Source organism: Somniosus microcephalus, chromosome 2 (genome assembly GCF_052327205.1).
Source record: "Somniosus microcephalus isolate GS21.2 chromosome 2, FLI_Smic_1.0, whole genome shotgun sequence".
Taxonomy (NCBI): Eukaryota; Metazoa; Chordata; class Chondrichthyes; order Squaliformes; family Somniosidae; genus Somniosus; species Somniosus microcephalus.
Window position 1 is genome coordinate 5743386 of NC_140988.1, and position 19736 is coordinate 5763121.

At 46.8% G+C, this 19736-nt stretch overlaps 1 protein-coding gene across 1 annotated transcript in view; it reads right to left on the minus strand.

Annotated features, from left to right (window-relative positions):
• Nucleotides 1–19736, minus strand: part of LOC147122511 (bifunctional methylenetetrahydrofolate dehydrogenase/cyclohydrolase, mitochondrial-like) — a 95863-nt gene that overhangs the window by 24721 nt on the left and 51406 nt on the right. Inside the window, exon 7 of the mRNA XM_086005133.1 lies at nt 19576–19701. Coding sequence (XP_085861259.1) covers nt 19576–19701 — 126 coding nt within the window. The remainder of the gene's footprint in view (nt 1–19575; nt 19702–19736) is intronic.

Genomic DNA, 19736 nt, shown 5'->3' on the forward strand with positions numbered 1-19736 from the left:
GTCAAAATCTGCAGCCTCTGCTTTCTGTTCTGGGGAGATCTCGAAATCATCCTGAGAGGAAGGAATTAACTTGGAGTACAGATTGTCAGTGTTTGACAGCTTCAAACAGCTGTGAAAGGCTGATATTTCATCTGTCAAAAGGTCTTGACAGATGAAATATCAATCTGTGACATCACCTTTTGCCGGGTGGCCCTTAATTGGCCTGCTGAGCCCACTGGGCGGGCTCAACAAGGTCAATCAAGTCTAAATCGCGTGGGTTGGCTAGAACTCGTTGGAGGCGGGACTACAACCCCGAAAGTTGTAGTCCCGCCTCCTACCCGACTCCTCAATGAAAATCCAGCCCGATGTTTCCACTTGTGGGGGAGACCAGAACTAGGGGCCATCAATATAAGAGAGTCACTAATAAATCCAATCGGGAATTCAGGAGAAACTTCTTTACCCAGAGAGTGGGGGAAATGTGGAACTCGCTGCCACAGGGAGTGGTTGAGGCGAATAGTACAGATACATTTAAGGGGAAGCTGGATAAGTACATGAGGGACAAAGGAATAGAAGGATGCGTTGATCGGGTGAGCGGCAGTGTTCCCTATTAGCTGTGCAGCTCTCTGCAGGTCCCACACAGCCGGTGAGCCGGCTTTTGAATAGAAAAACCGCGTATCCTTTAAGAGGGCGCGCGGGCCAAAAAAAATTAGAGGGAACATTGGCGGGAGGAGGCTGGTGTGGGGCATAAACACCGGCATGGATCAGTTGGGTCAAATGGCCTGTTTCTGTGCTGTTAAACTCTATGAAATTCTATGACATGAGCTGGAGCTAGGGGCCAGAGCGCTTTAAGGGGAAACCGCCACTTCAATATTAAAGACAAGTTTATTGTGGTATTTTCAATTAGTAAACACAAAATTCAGCAATGGTGCATTTCCATTTAAAGGTGTTGACGTGCAACATTAGTTTCTCTGCTTTGTGAAATTGTGAAAGTGGGCTACACTAAAAGCCTACTGGGTTATCCATTGCCGTGTCAGCCATGGCTCACCGCAGGCACCCTCGCCTCTGGGTCAGAAGGTTGTGGGTTCACAGTCCCACTCCAGTGATTTGAGTACAAAAATCTAGGCTGACACTCCCAGTGCAGTACCGAGGGAGCGCCGCACTGTCGGAGGGGCAGTACCGAGGGAGCGCTGCACTGTCGGAGGGTCAGTACTGAGGGAGCGCCGCACTGTCGGAGGGGCAGTACCGAGGGAGCGCTGCACTGTCGGAGGGTCAGTACTGAGGGAGCGCTGCACTGTCGGAGGGGCAGTACTGAGGGAGCGCCGCATTGTCGGAGGGGCAGTACTGAGGGAGTGCCGCACTGTCGGAGGGGCAGTACTGAGGGAGCGCCGCACTGTCGGAGGGGCAGTACTGAGGGAGCGCCGCACTGTCGGAGGGGCAGTACTGAGGGAGCGCTGCACTGTCGGAGGGGCAGTACTGAGGGAGCGCTGCACTGTCGCAGGTTCTGTACTGAGGGAGCGCCGCACTGTCGGAGGGGCAGTACTGAAGGAGCGTCGCACTCTCAGAGGGGCGGTACTGAGGGAGCGCCGCTCTGTCGGAGGGGCAGTACTGAGGGAGCGCTGCACTGTCGGAGGAGCAGTGCTGAGGGAGCGCTGCACTGTCGGAGGGGCAGTACTGAGAGAGTGCTGCACTGTGGGAGGTGCCGTCTTTTGGATGAGATGTTAAACTAAGGCTCCATCTGCCCTCTCAAGTGGAGAGGGCTGATGGAGTAAAAGATCCTATGGAATTATTTTGAAGAAGAGCAGGGGGAGTTCTCCCCGGTGTCCTGAGGCCAATGTTTATCCCTCAATCAACATCACCGAAAAACAGATTATCTGGTCATTATCACATTGCCGTGTGTGGGAGCTTGCTATGCGCAAATTGGCTGCTGTGTTTCCTACATTACAACAGTGACCACACTTCAAAAAGTACTTCATTGGCTGTAAAGCGCTTTGGGACGTCCGATGGTCGTGAAAGGCGCTATACAAATGCGAGGCTTTCTTTTTCCTTTAAAAATGATCATAATCATCTCCAATAACTGGAGGGAGTTTGTTCAAACCCCTTGAACTCCCAAGGTATAGACTTGCTTATCAAACGCTCTCTTCTCATGCTTTTTCTAGGTGTCTCGATTCTGCTCGTTTGATATTCAGATATCATTTAAATGGTCTGTGACTCTCTGTGACTTTCATTTCAATGACTTTTGATATTTCTTTTTAACCATAACTAATCCATGGTTTACAAAGACCAAATGTCAGCAATGTCTCGTGGCTTAGTTACTGGAACCTCCTGGCAGTTCTGGAATGATTGCAAAGGCAAATTACATCGTTGTAATTACGTGTTTGCAGCGGATTACACAAGATATTGCTAAGTAATTTGCATGCCTACACAGGCGGTTCAAAATGTTAGTGGGACTTCAGTTGTTTGGAGAGGCTGGAGAAGCTGGGATTATTCTTCTTACAGCAGAGAAGGTTAAGAGGAGATTGACCAGAACGGTACCAGGAAATAAATCTGGAATAAAAAGCTAGTTTCAGTAATGGTGGCCATGAAACTACCGGATTGTTGTAAAAACCCATCTGGTTCACTAATGTCTGTTAGGGAAGGAAATCTACCGTCCTTACCCGGTCTGGCTGATATGTGACTCCAGACCCACAGCAATGTGGTTGACTCTTACCTGCCCTCTGCGGCTCACCACCACCTTCTCAAGGGCAATTAGGGATGGGCAATAAATGCCGGCCTTGCCAGTGACGGCCACATCCCAGGAACGAATAAAAAAAATGTGTGGAGAGACGAGAGAAGCTGTTCTCCTTAGAGCAGAGAAGGTTAAGGGGGGCTGTACCAGGGAGGATGGGCTTCAGTTACATAAAGAATGGTAACCTTGGGAAGGAGCCCATTGAACCAAACACCAGAACAAAGGGGAGAAAACTGGGGAGGAAAAAGAGCCGTGAATTAAAGCACAGGCAAGTCAGGAATATATAATACCGATTTCTTCACTCAGAGGGGGGCGAATCTTTACCCCAGAGGGCTGTGGAGGCTCAGTCGTTGAGTATATTCAAGACAGAGATCGATAGGTTTTTGGATATTAAGGGAATCAAGGGATATGGGGATCACAGAATCACAGAAACCCCACAGTGCAGATAGAGGCCATTTCGGCCCATCGAGCCTGCACCGACACATATCCCACCCGATCCCCGTAACCCCTACACCACCACATATCCCACCCTATCCCCGTAACCCCACGTATTTAATCCCCCTAACACTAAGGGTCAATTTATCATAGCCAATCAACCTAACCCGCACATCTTTGGACTGTGGGAGGAAACCGGAGCACCCGGAGAAAACCCACGCAAACACGGGGAGAATGTGCAAACTCCACACAGACAGTCACCCGAGAGTTGAGGTAGAAGATCAGCCATGATCTTACTGAATGGCGGAGCAGGCTCGAGGGGCCGAATGGCCGACTCCTGCTCCTAATTATTCTGTTGTGATTGCACTCAGGTGGGCACGAGTAGCTTTTTAAAACAAATGGTCTTGGAAACATTCCATTAAGCTCACAAAAAACAGGTCACTTTTCAGAGTTCAAGCAAAGTTTAAGAATGTCTTAGCGTTAATAACAGGTACGTGTCACAATCGGGTTTGCTCCTTCTCTCTGCCTCCTCTTCACTGATGGAAAACCAGATTACTGTCTCTAAAACAGACGTGGGAATGGAACGTTTTCTTTTACAAAAACAAAACACACAACTGAGGTGCAAAAATAATGAAAAATAAAAATTCTATTGGGGCGGGAGGGAGGGATGGGGAGCTTGTCAAACAATGTCCGGGAATGCAACCTCTTTGGCACATTTGATGGGTAGCTGCTGGGATATCGGAACTCACAATGCCACACATGGGGGGCATTTTAACCTCCAAAAAAGGGTGAGTTGGGGGTCAGGTGGGAGGGTAAAGTGTTAAAAACCTGATTCCCGACAGGAGGCAGGGGGGCAACCAATCCGCTCCCAGGAGGCAGGTTGGCACTTTAAATCTGTCCTATGAGGAGAGATTGTGTAGATTGGGCCTGGACTCTCTGGAGTTTAGAAGAATGAGAGGTGATCTCATTGAAACATAAGATTCTGAGGGGGATTGACAGGGTAGATGCTGAGAGGCTGTTTCCCCCTGGCTGGAGAGTCTAGAACCAGGGGTCACAGTCTCAGGATAAGGGGTCGGCCATTTAAGACTGAGATGAGGAGAAATTTCTTCACTCAGAGGGTGGTGAATCTTTGGAATTCTCTACCCCAGAGGGCTGTGGAGGCTCAGTCGTTGAGTATATTCAAGACTGAGATCGATAGATTTTTGGACTCTCGGGGAATTGAGGGATATGGGGATCGGGCGGGAAAGTGGAGTTGAGGTCGATGATCAGCCATGATCTTATTGAATGGCGGAGCAGGCTCGAGGGGCCGATTGGCCGACTCCTGCTCCGATTTCTTATGTTCTTAACTGCTTCCATGCTATTCGCCTCAATTACTCCACATGGTAATACAGCCAATGCATAATTATTTTCTTGCGTTGGATTAATAATTGTGGGGTGTGGGCTAGAGGTGGGGGGTGTGAGCTGGGGGTGGGGTTTGTGGGCTGAAGGTGGGGGGTGTGAGCTGGGCTGGGGTCCCCCATCGGTACACGGCCGGGGGGGGGTTGGTCCACACCTCTGGGGTCTCCCCACCTTTCTCCGCCACATTCCAGGGACGCGGGATCCTTCTCCTCTCTGCCAGATTTTCCCTCCCCCTCTGATATTCTGCTGTTGCCATTTACTCCTCCTCTAGAGCCATCTTTTGTTTCTTAACTTGTCCCATTACCATCTCCTTTGGCCTCACACCATCATCACTTTTGTCATTTAATCTCTCCTGCCTTCCACCCAATCACAGACCTTCCCTTTTGGTCTTTCCTCCCCTCCCCCCTTTCCCTGCCCCTACACCTGTTTAAAACCTGTTACATCTCTAACTTTTTCCAGCTCTGACGAAAGGTCATCGACCTGAAACGTTAGCTCTGTTTCTCTCTCCACAGACGCTGCCTGACCTGCTGAGCGCTTCCAGAATTTTCTGTTTCTACTTCAGATTTCCAGCATCTGCAGTATTTTTCTATTGTTTTAACATAACTTTTGTCGGGAAGTTACTGGAAATTTTGTCTGATAATCACTCCTATGAAGCGCCTTGGGACGTTTTTACTGTGTTAAAGGCGCTGTGTAAATGCAAATTGTTGATCCTGTTGAAAATCAGTAACTTCTGTTCTCCGATGAAACGTATACCGATGGCGCCGCGCCCGTTTTCAGGCGCTAAAGAGCTTCCTAACCCTCCAACATGGCAGGCAGGAAGTGCGCGCATGCGTTAACGAGCTGGAGGTGCGCCGCCCGCCATATTGCTGCAAAAATAGGCTTCCAGGGCTCGTGCCTGAAACAGATATTCCCAACGTGGCCATTTGGGCTTGACATTCAGTCAAAAAAAAATTATTTATTTGTTCATGGGATATGGGCGTCGCTGGCAAGGCCGGCATTTATTGCCCATCCCTAGTTGCCCTCGAGAAGGTGGTGGCGAGCCACCTTCTTGAACCTCTGCAGTGCGCAGCAGTTTTTTTACAACCGTGTGTCTTGCTTGGCCATTGCAGAGGGAAGTTAAGAGTCAACCACATTGCTGTGGGTCTGGAGTTACATATAGGCCAGACCGGGTAAGGGCAGCAGATTTCCCTTCCCTCAAATGACATTAGTGAACCAGATGGGTTTTTCCAACAATCCAGTAATACTAGCTTTTTTTAATTCCAGATTTAATTTAATTAACTGAATTGAAATTCCCCAGTTGCTGTGGTGGGATTTGAACTTCTGTCTCCAGATCATTAATCCAGGTATCGGGATTATTAGGCCAGGGACATAACCGCTTTGCTACCGTGCCCTACAATAAGGAACCATTTACTGCTTTGCAGGAAAGCAGATATGAGATCTTAGTTGTGTAATAAATATGCCTGGACTTGAATAAAACAATTTACATTTTTTTATTCATAATCTGCCCCTCATCAGTTCCTCCTGTTGGTGCAGTTTTGTTTAAAAGTTTCCTCAGCCCTTTCATGTAAGAAATTCCTGTAATCTTCCACTCTACCTCACTCTCGTTATTTCAGAAAGTTAACAATTTATTTACGTAGCAAAATTCAATACGCCGCACCTAATCTGTAGCCCCTTTAGTTAATCGCAAACGTCCTCCATTACTACAAGTACCGAAATGGATCACTTCGCACTTTTCCGCGTTATATTTTATCTTCCATGTGTCCGCCCATTCCACCAGCCAGTCTCTGTCCTCTTGAAGTCTATCGCTATCCCCCTCAACTGTTCAAGTCTGGTGTCATCTGCAAATGTTGAAATTGTGCCCTGTACACCCATGTCCAAGTCATTAATATATATCAAGAAAAGCAGTGGTCCTTGAGCCGACCCCTGGGGAACACCACTGTATACCTTCCTCCAGTCCGAAAAACAACCGTTCACCACTACTCTCTGTTTCCTGTCACTTAGCCAATTTCGCATCCATTTAAGGTAATTGGCAAAAGAACCAGAGGGGAGGTGAGGAGGAACTTTCTTTACGCAGCGAGTTGTTGTGATCTGGAACGCGCTGCCTGAAAGGGCGGTGGAAGCAGATTCAATAGTAACTTTCAAAAGGGGAATTGGATAAATACTTGAAGGGGAAAAATTTGCAGGGCTGTGGGGAAAGGCAGGGGGGAGGGGGACTAATTGGAGAGAATCTTTCAAAGAGCCGGCACAGGCACGATGGGCCGAATGGCCTTCTTCTGTGCTGTATGATTCTATGAGTGTGCAATGTACTGAGGGAGTGCCGCACTGTCGGAGGAGCCGTTTTTCAGATGAGACATTAAACCGAGGCCCCGTCTGCTCTCAAGTCGACGTCAAAGATCCCGCAGCACTATTTCGAAGAAGAGCAGGGGGAGTTCTCCCCGGTGTCCTGGGGCCAATATTTATCCCTCAATCAACATCACTAAAACAGATTATCTGGTCATTATCACATTGCTGTTTGTGAGAGCTTGCTGTGCGTAAATTTGGCTGCCGCATTTCCTACATTACAACAGCGACTACACTTTCAAAAGTACTTCATTGGCTGTAAAGCGCTTTGGGACGTCCTGAGGTGGTGAAAGGCGCTGGAGAAATGCAAGTCTTTCTGTTTACAAACCAATCACAGCAGTGAACCTCACTAATAAGTCCAGAGATAAGCAATAAATGCCAGAATCTATAACAAAAATAAAAAATGCTGGCAATACACAGCAGGGCTGTCAGTGCCTGAACATGTTCAAGGTTGGAACTCCTGGTCGAGAAGTGTCAGTGAATTCAACGGAGGAGCGCAGTCTTGCAGCAGCTCCACACAGCACCCCATCAGTTTCTTTTTATATTCGTTCATCGGATGTGGACATCGCTGGCAAGGCCAGCATTTATTGCCCATCACTAATTGTCCCTTGAGAAGGTGGTGGTGAGCTGCCTTGTTGAACCGCTGCAGTCCGTGTGGTGAAGGTACTCCCACAGTGCTGTTAGGGAGGGAGTTCCAGGATTTTGACCCAGCGATGATAAAGGAACGGCCGATATATTTCTAAGTCAGGATGTTGTGTGACTTGGAGGGGAACTTGGAGGTGGTGGTGTTCCCATGCGCCTGCTGCCCTCGTCCTTCTAGGTGGAAGAGGTCGCGGGTTTGGGAGGTGCTGTTGAAGAAGCCTTGGCGAGTTGCTGCCGTGCATCTTGTAGATGGTACACACTGCAGCCACGGTACGCCGGTGGTGGAGGGAGTGAATGTTTAAGGTGGTGGATGGGGTGCCAATCAAGTGGGCTGCTTTGTCCTGGATGGTGTCGAGCTTCTTGAGTGTTGTTGGAGCTGCACTGATTCAGGCAAGTGGAGAGTATTCCATCACACTCCTTACTTGTGCCTTGTAGATGGTGGAAAGGCTTTGGGGAGTCAGGTGGTGAGACACTTGCCGCAGAATACCCAACCACTGACCTGTTCTTGTTGCCACAGTATTTATATGGCTGGTCCAGTTAGGTTTCTGGTCAATGGTGACCCCCAGGATATTGATGGTGGGAGATTCCATGATGGTAATGCTGTTGAATGTCAAGGGGTGGAGGTTATACGCTCACTTGTTGGAGATAGTCATTGCCTGGCACTTCTGTGGCGCGAATGTTACCTGCCACTTATCAGCCCAAGGTCTTGCTGCATGCGGGCAGGAACTGCTTCATTATCTGAGGAGTTGCGAATGGCACTGAACACTCTGCAGTCATCAGCGAACATCCCCACTTCTGACCTTATGATGGAGGGAAGGTCATTGATGAAGCAGCTGAAGATGGTTGGGCCTAGGACACTGCCCTGAGGAACTCCTGCAGCAATGTCCTGGGGCTGTGATGATTGATCTTCAACCACCACAACCATCTTCCTTTGTGCTAGGTATGACTCCAGCCAGTGGAGAGTTTTCCCCCCGATTCCCATTGACTTCAATTTCACTAGGGCTCCTTGATGCCACACTCAGTGGAATGCTGCCTGGATGTCAAGGGCGGTCACCCTCACCTCACCTCTGGAATTCAGCTCCATGTTTGGACCAAGGCTGTAATGAGGTCTGGAACCGAGTGGTCCTGCCGGAACCCAAACTGAGCATCAGTGAGCAGGTTATTGGTAAGTAAGTGCTGCTTGATAGCACTGTCGACAACACCTTCCATCACTTTGCTGATGATTGAGAGTAGACCGATGAGGCGGTAATTGGCCGGATTGGTTTGTCCTGCTTTTTGTGCACAGGACATACCTGGGCAGTTTTCCACATTGTTGGATAGATGCCAGTGTTGTCGCTGTACTGGAACAGCTTGGCTAGAGGCGCGGCTAGTTCTGGAGCACAAGTCTTCAGTACGATAGCCGGAATGTTGTCGGGGCCCATAGCCTTTGCTGTATCCAGTGCGCTCAGCTGTTTCTTGATATCACGTGGAGTGAATTGAATTGGCTGAAGACTGGCTTCTGTAGTGGTGGGGACCTCAGGAGGAGTTAGAATTACTATTCTCAGGAGGTTAGATAACCTTTGCTTACTTTGGCTAGAAGAATACGGAAGGTCCTCGGTTAAATTGCCTGGGGACTGTTGAAGCCAGAATGCAAGGTCATTAGTGAAGGTCAAAGAGGTATGTGGAAAAATATTCTGGAATTTTCCCAATTAGCTTTGGCTATCAGGGAGTATTCATGCAGAACATCTCCTCATGAGATGAAATAGATTGGACAGGGTGCAAGATAGTGTAGATTGTATGTAGTGTGTCAAAAGAATAGGCTGAATTGTCAACACAGGATTAAGTGTCAGTTTAGCTCAGTTAGTAGCACTCGTGCCTTTATAAATCATTGGTTAGGCCCCAGCTGGAGTATTGTGTACAATTCTGGGCACCGCATTTTAGGAAGGATGTCAAGGTCTTGGAGAGGGTACAGAGGATGTTTGCCAGGATGATACCAGGGACAAGGGACTTCAGTTATGTGGAGATATTGGAGAAGTTGGGATTGTTTCTCCTGAGAGCAGGGAAGGTTAACAACAGCTTGTATTTATGTAGCGCCTTTAATGTAGTAAAACGTCCCAAGGCGCTTCACAGGAGTATTAAAAGACAAAAAATTTGACACCGAGCCACATAAGGAGAAATTAGGGCAGGTGACCAAAAGCCTGGTCAAAGAGGTAGGTTTTAAGGAGCTTCTTAAAGGAGGAAAGAGAGGTAGAGAGGTTTAGGGGGGGTGGAATTCCGGAGCTTAGGGTCTAGGCAACAGAAAGTACGGCCACCGATGGTTGAGCGATTATAATCAGGGATGCTTAAGAGGGCAGAATTAGAGGAGCGCAGAGATCTCAGGGGGTTGTGGGGCTGGAGGAGATTACAGAGATAGGGAGGGGCGAGGTAGTGGAGGGATTTGAAAACAAGGATGAGAATTTTGAAAGGGGAGACCGAATAGAGGTGTTCAAAGTTATGAGGGGTTTTGATAGAGTAAGTAGGGAGAAACTCTTTCCTCTGGCAAGTGGGTCGATAACCAGAGGTCATAGATTAAAAATAGTTGGCAAAAGAACTAGAGGGGAAATGAGGAGAAATGTTTTCACACAGAGGGTGGTTATGATCTGGAACGCTCTATCTGAAAGGGCGGTGGATTCAGATTCCAGAGGAACTTTCAAAAGGCAATTGGACGTGTACTTGAAGAGGACTCATTCGCTGGGTTATGGGGAAAAAGCTGGAGTGTGGGACTAAATTGGAGAGCTCTTTCAAAGAGCCGGTAGAGGCACGACGGGCCGAATGGCCTCCTTCTGTGCTGTGAGATTCTGTAATTCTATTAAGAGTCGGAAAGTTGTGAGTTAAAGTCCCACACCAGAACTTGAACACATAATCTAGGCTGGCACTTTAGTGCAGTACCAAAGGAGTGCTACACTGTCGGAGGTGCCACCTTTTGGATAGGAGGTTAAACCAAGGCCCTGGCTGCCTCTTCAGGTAGATGAGAGAGATCCCAATGGCAGCACTTAAAAAAGATATTCAAGGCGAGAGGGGATGGTAATGGGAGAGGTTAACAAACAAAGGATGGCTCTAGATGAAGTGTGAATTGCGCTGGCAGAATGATCGACAGCTGCCCTGTGGGAGGGAAGAACAGAACAAAAGTGTAAATAAAAAATATATATGTTACATTGTTATAGTATCACATCGTTAAATGGAACTACTTTGGTATGGAACTACTTTGGTATGGTGCAGTTATATTGCTATGTGGCACACTGCACGGGCAGTGCACAGTGCAGCGTCGGACATCTTGTATCACTCCCCACCATGCGGCAGCACAGAAACAAAGCAGAAATACAGCGAGTAAAAGCAGTAACTAAAATGAGCTAAAAGTGTCTGTATTATTTATAGTATAAGAACACAAGGAGACACAACATGGTGGCAGCGGTATAAGTGAGTAAAAAATTGTGCTATACCAACTACGAATAAGACGAAAAGTGATTTTATGAGCTGATTGTGAGTGCCGATGTCAGGGGTGATTTGAGAGTGAATCGTACGAGAAACTAAAATGACGACTGTGCAAATGCAACCCCTCATGAACTGGGAAGCCGACGATATAGTAGAAGCATTCCGCAAGTTCAAACAGAAATGTGAGCTTACATTCAAAAGCTTCCTGAAGGGCGCTACCAACGAGGAAAAGGTTAGTTACATTCTGTTGTGGACAGGAGAAAAAGGTCTAGATTTGTATAATAGCTGAAGTTTGACTGAAGACGAAAATGAAAACCCTGCGACAATTTTTGATAAATTCAGCAACCATCTAGAGCCTAAATCCAATCACCGTATACACAGATACAAATTCCAGAGTCTAAGACAGGAACCCGGTGAAACTGCTGACAATAGCCTAACAAGGCTGAGAAATGAAGCCAGCAAGTGTAAATTTAAGGAAATGGAAGAAAAGCTTGTGGACCAGCTAATATGGGGGTCAGCGCATGTAGAGGTACAAAAAGCCCTGATAGGAAAAGAAAAGCTCAGAATAACAGAGGCTGTAGATACTGCGAGAGCTCATGAAGCCATGAAGCAGCAAATGAAAACGCTGATTTCTCAAACGGCTGACATGCGGACGGCTTCTGAGACGGACAACAGAGTGGATGCAATGAGAGAAAAGTACAACACACAAAGACATGCACATGACAATGGGGGAAACGTGCAGAAACTGTGGAAGACCGCACGATTACACAGACAAGAGGAAATGTCCAGCATATGGAACAAGCTGCAATGCATGTGGCAAACTAAACCACTGGGAAAAGAGGTGTAGAACGAAGAAAGAAGGAACATACATCAAAAACAAAGGCGGACAGCAGAACCAGAGAAAGAAACACAATATCCATGCCATGGATGAGCAGGATGATGATGATGATCACGACAATGCACTAAACATCGAAACCATAAAGATACAGCTTCACGAGATGTCCAGAGCGGAAAATACTCCGAGGAGAGAATTGCACACCATCATCCAAATCAAAAGAAAGATCAAAGGTCGGCCCAAAACCATCAACTTAAAGTTGAAGCTGGACACGGGCTCAGAGCAACATTCTCCCATTGAGACTGTACCAGCAGATCTTTCCCGAAAACCTGAGAGAAGATGGCTACCCGAAAAATGGTTGTTTAAAGGCAAGTAATGTCACGCTGACAGCATACGGGGGGAGTGAGATTAAACAACTCGGAATAACCTTTATCAAAGGGACACATAAAAGAAAGAACATCAACTGCATGTTCTATGTCACCGACACTGAGGGGCCAACGATCCTGGGATTAAACAGCTGCGAGAAGTTGAGATTGATCTCAGTGCATCACGAGCTGACGGAAACGCCACTGAAGATAGACAGCAACACCCCACTGGAGAACTGCCCACAAATCAAGAGTAAAAAAGACTTGATAGACATGTATCCGGAATGTTTCGATGATACAGTGGGATGTTTCGGAGATTTCCAACATCACATCACCATCGATCCAGAGGTAAAGCCCGTTATCCATGCTCCACGAAAAGTACCCATCGAGCTGAAGACAAAGCTTGAAAGAGAGCTAAAAGAGATGGAAGAAAAGGGAGTGATCGTAAAGGTCACTGAACCCACAGACTGGGTAAACTCAATTGTGGTACGAGAAAAGCCAAATGGGCGTCTCAGAATATGTTTGGACCCCAAAGATCTAAACCAGGCTATAAAGAGGGACCACTATCCCACCCCAACGCTAGTGGAGATTACGCCATCACTGGCAGGAGCCAAGGTTTTCTCAAAACTAGATGCCAGAAATGGATATTGGAACGTGAAGTTGGATGAGGAATCAACAACACTGACAACATTCAACACACCATTTGGGCATTACAAATTCCTGCGGCTACCATTCGGGCTAAAGGTCAGTCAAGATATCTTTCAACAGAAAATAGACGAGACATACAGAGACTGTGAAGGAGCTATAGGAATAGCTGATGATATTCAGATCTATGGAGCAGATGAAAGAGACCATGACATGCACCTACATGAGGCCATGGAGAGTACCAGGAAGTCTGGCATCAAGTTAAATGCAGATAAGTGCATAGTTAAAGCCAAGAAATGCCAATTCTTCGGTATGATTTATACACCAGAGGGAGTCAAGCCAAATCCAGAGAAGATTGCAGCGATTGCTGAAATGAAACCACCCAAAGACAAGAAAGAGCTGAGGAGTTACCTCGGCTTGGTCCAATACATGAGTTCTTTCATCCCACACATGTCGGAACATACAACAAATCTCAGAGAGCTATTGAAAGAAGACGCCAAATACCAGTGGTCTGAATCACACAAAAGGAATTTCAAACAACTTAAAGAACTGTTGTGCAAAGAAACAAGTCTGTCATATTATGACAGAAGAAAACCAGTCACTCTTGGCAGGGGGATGGGATACAGAGGGGAGCTGAAAGAGGGGGTGATGTGCTGCCAATTATAGAGAAAAAAACAAGTCAGCTTGGTAGACAGGGCAAATATACAAGGGCAAGGCTGGATGGCATCTATTTTAATGCAAGGAGTCTTGCAAATAAGGTGGATGAACTGAAGGTGTTGATAAACACATGGGAGTATGATATTGTTGCTATCACGGAGACATGGTTGAGGGAGGGGCAAGACTGGCAGCTCAATATTCCGGGGTACAGAATCTTCAGGCGAGACAGGGGGGGGTATAAGAGGAGGGGGTGTAGCAATATTAATTAAGGAGTCAATTACTGCAGTAAGGAGGGATGACATATTAGCAGGTTCCTCTAATGAGGCCATATGGGTGGAACTTAAAAACAAGAAGGGGGCAAGCACGTTGCTGGGAGTGTACTATAGGCCTCCAAACAGTCAGGGGGAGATAGAGGAACAGATATGTAGGCAAATCTCAGAGAAATGTGCAAATAATAGGGTAATAATAATGGGGGTTTTCAACTTCCCCAATATTAACTGGGATAGTCAGAGTGTGAAAGGCACAGAGGGTGTAGAATTCTTAAAGTGCATCCAGGAGAGCTTTTTGAGCCAGCATGTAGAAGGTCCTACAAGAGAGGGGGCGGTACTGGACCTAATTCTAGGGAATGTGGCCGGCCAAGTGGAAGAAGTGCTAGTAGGTGAGCACTTTGGTGACAGTGACCATAATATGGTGAGATTTAAGGTGGTCATGGAAAAGGACAGGGATGGGCCGGAAATAAAGGTTCTAAATTGGGGGAAGGCCGATTTTAATAGGATAAGGCAGGATCTGGCCAAAATGGACTGGGATCAGCTACTTGTAGGAAAATCCGCATCGGAGCAATGGGAGGCTTTCAGAAGGGAGATTGAGATCATACAATGGCAACATGTTCCCGTAAAGGTCAAGGGTGGTTCCAAAAACCACAGGGAACCATGGATGTCAGGGGATATACGAGAATGGATTAGAAAAAAAAGGAGGGCTTTTGGCAGATACAAAAGGCTAAAGACGGAGGAAGCCCTAGAGGAGTACAAAAAGTGCAGGGGGATACTTAAAAAAGAAATTAGGAGATCAAGGAGGGGCCATGAAATAACACTGGCGAGCAAAATAAAGGAAAATCTTAAGATGTTTTATAAGTATATTAAGGGTAAGAGGATAACTAGGGAAAAAATAGGGCCCATTAGGGACAAAAGTGGCAATCTGTGTGTGGAGCCGGAAGATGTAGGAGGGGTTCTAAATGAAATTTTTGCATCTGTTTTCACTATGGAGAGGGACGATGTAGACATAGAAATAGGGCGGGGGGACTGTGATATGCTCGAACACATTAACATCGAGAGGGAGGAGGTATTGGCAGTTTTAGCAGGCCTAAAAATGGATAAATCCCCAGGCCCGGACGAAATGTATCCCAGGCTGCTGTGTGAGGCAAAGGAAGAGATTGCGGGGGCTCTAACACACATATTCAGAACCTCTCTGGCCACAGGGGATGTGCCAGAGGACTGGAGAACCGCTAATGTAGTTCCATTATTCAAGAAGGGGAGTAGGGAAAAACCGGGGAACTACAGGCCAGTGAGCCTAACATCAGTGGTGGGAAAATTATTGGAAAAAATTCTGAGGGACAAAATCAGTCTCCACTTGGAGAGGCAAGGATTAATCAGGGATAGTCAACATGGCTTTGTCAAGGGAAGATCATGTCTGACTAATTTGATTGAATTTTTTGAGGGGGTGACTAGGTGTGTGGATGAGGGTAACGCAGTGGATGTGGTATACATGGATTTCAGTAAGGCCTTCGATAAAGTCCCGCACAGGAGACTGGTCAAGAAGGTAAGAGCCCATGGAATCCAGGGTGCCTTGGCACGTTGGATACAAAACTGGCTTAGTGGCAGAAGGCAGAGGGTGATGGTCGAAGGTTGTTTTTGTGACTGGAAGCCTGTGGCCAGTGGGGTACCACAGGGATCGGTGCTGGGTCCCTTGCTGTTTGTGGTCTATATTAATGACTTGGATATGAATGTAAAAGGTATGATCAGTAAGTTCGCGGATGATACAAAAATTGGTAGGGTGGTAAATAGCGAGGAGGGTAGTCTCAGTCTGCAGGACGATATCGATGGGTTGGTCAGATGGGCGGAACAGTGGCAAATGGAATTTAACCCGGAAAAGTGCGAGGTGATGCACTTTGGGGGGACTAACAAGGCAAGGGAATACACAATGAATGGTAAGACCCTAGGCAAGACGGAGGGTCAGAGGGATCTGGGTGTGCAAGTACACAGATCCCTGAAGGCGGCGGAACTGGTGGATAAGGTGGTAAAAAAGGCATATGGGATACTTGCCTTCATTAGCCGAGGCATAGAATATAAGAGCAAGGAGGTTATGATGGAGCTGTATAAAACACTGGTTAGGCCACAGCTGGAATACTGTGTGCAGTTCTGGTCGCCACACTACAGGAAGGATGTGATAGCTTTGGAGAGGGTGCAGAGGAGATTCACCAGGATGCTACCAGGGCTGGAACGCTTCAGCTATGAAGAGAGACTGGGCAGATTGGGTTTGTTTTCCTTGGAGCAGAGGAGGCTGAGGGGGGACATGATTGAGGTGTACAAAATTATGAGGGGCATAGATAGGATGGATACTAAGGAGCTTTTTCCCTTAGTAGAAGGGTCAATAACTAGGGGGCATAGATTCAAGGTAAAGGGCGGGAGGTTTAGAGGGGATTTGAGAAAGAACTTCTTCACCCAGAGGGTGGTTGGAGTCTGGAACTCACTGCCCGAAAGGGTTGTGGAGGCAGAAACCCTCACAACATTCAAGACGCATTTGGATGAGCACTTGAAATGCCATAGCATACAAGGCTACGGACAAAATGCTGGAATATGGGAGTAGATTAGGCAGGGCGTGATGGCCGGCGCGGACACGATGGGCCGAAGGGCCTCTATCTGTGCTGTATAACTCTATGACTCTATGACTCTGCAAGTAGACGCTTCTACCAGAGGACTAGGGGCAGCTCTGGTGCAGGAAGGCAGGCAATTTACAATAGAGAGTGACCATCGTCCACTAGAACAGATCTATAAGAATAATCTGTGCAAAGCGCCTGCAAGACTGCAAAGACTACTTCTAAGGATCCAAAGCTATGACTTCACGCTTAAATATAAGCCAGGAAAGGAAATGGTGCTAGCAGATGCGTTGTCTCGATTGTCACCATATGAGAAACACGAGGTGGAGGGCCTAACAGTAAAAATCCACCACCTAGTGAATGTTACCCCTACAAAGCTCAGTCAAATCAGAGATGAGACTAACAAAGATGAGGAGTTGCAACTACTCACACAACAAGTAATACAGGGGTGGCCGGAGAGAATCCAGCAGGTACAGGCAACAATTCGTCAATACTGGACGATTAAAGACGATATTGCAGTAGAAGACGGTATTCTCCTTGCTGGATCGAGGATCATCGTGCCAAAGACGATGCAGACACAACTTCTCCATCTCATACATGAAGGCCACATGGGAATGGAAAAATGCAAGCTGAGAGCCAGATCAGCTGTATACTGGATAGGCATGTACAAAAATATCGAACAGATGGTCTCTGCATGTGGTATATGCCAGAAATACAGAAATGCACAACAGAAAGAGGAGATGATACCTAGTGAAATACCGTCAAGACCATGGCACACTGTTGGGGCAGATCTCTTCATGTGCAATCAAGAATGGTATCTCATAGTGGCAGATTACTATTCCAAGTTTCCTTTTGTGAGAAGGATGAAAGGCTTGAGAGCCACAACTACCACCAGGATTGCAAAGAGCTTGTTTGCTGAACAAGGAATCCCGGAAAAGGAAATCTGTGACAATGGAACCCAGTTCACATCGAGTGAATTCAGAGCTCTGGCAGAAAAGTATGGGTTCAAAATAGTAACCTCATCCCCACGTTTCCCAAGGGGACACGGGTTCATCGAAAGACAGATCCAGACTGTCAAGAGAGCTCTCATCAAAAGTAGTGAGGTGGGGGAAGACCAAGACCTTGCCCTCCTATCACTCAGATCAACACCACTGAAAGCAGACATGAAATCACCTGCGGAATTGCTGAATGGGAGGAAGTTTAAGACTACACTACCAGCAAAAATACATCCTCCCCAGGACCAGGAGGACTTCAGACAAAAGCTGGCAGAAGCACAAATCGTAGGAAGCAAACATTATGATAAACATGCAAAGACGCTACCAGAATTGCTGAATGGACAATCAGTGCATGTGCAAGACCCGGTGTTGAAAACCTGGAATCCAGCCAAGGTCATTGGAAAAGCTGATACTCCAAGATCTTACTTCGTAGAGACTGAACCTGGTAACCAATACAGACGGAACAGACTCCACATCAGACCTTCACCTGAACTGGATAAGCAGCAGACAACATCAGCAACATTGACAACACCAGCTACCACAAGCAGTACAACACCAGAAACAAGCGCTACAAATCAAACAACCACGAGCATGCACACTCCAACTCCAAAGGCGACAGCAACAACAACGAGAGCGGAACACACCAAAACTCCGCAGAGAGGAATGGTCACCACCAAATCCACAAGATGGAGGGACAACATCCAACCACCTGAGCGATATCGCGAATAAAAAAAACTCACGATTCTTTGTAGTTGATAATAATAGTTTAGATAGAATATGTTAATTTAAATTGTTAAATTTCATGTTTTCGTTTTTTGAGAAAGAGGGATGTTACATTGTTATAGTATCACATTGTTAAATGGAACTACTTTGGTATGGAACTACTTTGGTATGGTGTAGTTATATTGCTATGTGGCACACTGCACGGGCAGTGCACAGTGCAGCGTCGGACATCTTGTATCACTCCGCACCATGCGGCAGCACAGAAACAAGGCAAGAAACAGCTAGTAAAAGCAGTAACTAAAATGAGCTAAAAGTGTCTGTATTATTTATAGTATAAGAACACAAGGAGACACAACAATATATATATGTTATGATCTGAAATTGTTGAACTCTATGTTGAGTCGAGATGGCTGTAAAGTGCCTAATCGAAAGATGAGGTGCTGTTCCTCGAGTGCTTAATGTCTCTTAACCTCTCCTGCCTTCCATCCTATCACAGACCTTCCCTTTTGTTCTTTCATCCCCTCCCCCCTTTCCCAGCCCCTACACTTGCTTCAAAATCTGTTCCATTTCCTGCTTTTTTCCAGTTCTGACGAAAGGTCATTGACCTGAAACATTAACTCTGTTTCTCTCTTCACAGACGCTGCCTGACCTGCTGAGTATCTCCAGCGTTTTCTGTTTTTAGCACCAAGAACAGGTTGTTACATAGAATTTACAGCACAGTTAGAGTTCCATTATCTGTTCCTTCATTTGCTGTTTGTGGGATGTTACTGCATCTGCTTACAGAAAAAGACTTAAAAAACTAATTGATTGGCTGTGAAGCACTTTAGGGCATCCTGAGGAACATAAGAAATAGGAGCCATTCGGCCCCTCGAGCCTGCTCCGCCATTCAATGAGATCATGGCTGATCTTCTATCTCATCTCCACTTTCCTGCACTATCCCCATATCCCTCGATTCCCTTAATATTCAAAAATCTATCGATCTCAGCCTTGAATATACTCAACGACTGAGCCTCCACAGCCCTCTGGGGTAGAGAATTCCAAAGATTCACCACCCTCTGAGTGAAGAAATTCCTCCTCATCTCAGCCCTGAATGGCCGACCCCTTATTCTGAGGCTGTGACCCCTGGTTCTAGACTCCCCAGCCAGGGGAAACATCCTCCCTGCATCTACCCTGTCAAGCCCTGTAAGAATTTTGTACGTTTCAATGAGATCACCTCTCATTCTTCTAAACTCTAGGGAATATAGGCCTAGTCTACTCAATCTCTCCTCATAGGACAATCCCCCCCATCCCAGGAACCAGTCTGGTGAACCTTCGTTGCACTCGCTCTAAGGCAAGTATATCCTTCCTTAGGTAAGGAGACCAAAACTGTACACAATACTCCAGGTGTGGTCTCAACACAGGTGTGAACAACACAACACAAACAAAGCCAGCAGCAAAAGATATTTTTCCACAAGATATATCTAGGTCTTACTGACCTTGTTTGATCATATCCAACATTTTACACATGGAGTTACCTTCAAAATCCGCATCTCCGACCAACTTGGTCTTCCCAGTTACAGGATCCCGAACACGGTTAATGCCGACATCAATTACAACCGTTCCATCTTTTATCATGTCGGCGGTGATGAGTTTCGGAATCCCTGGAGGAAAGCAATAGCCCAACTGTCACTGCAAA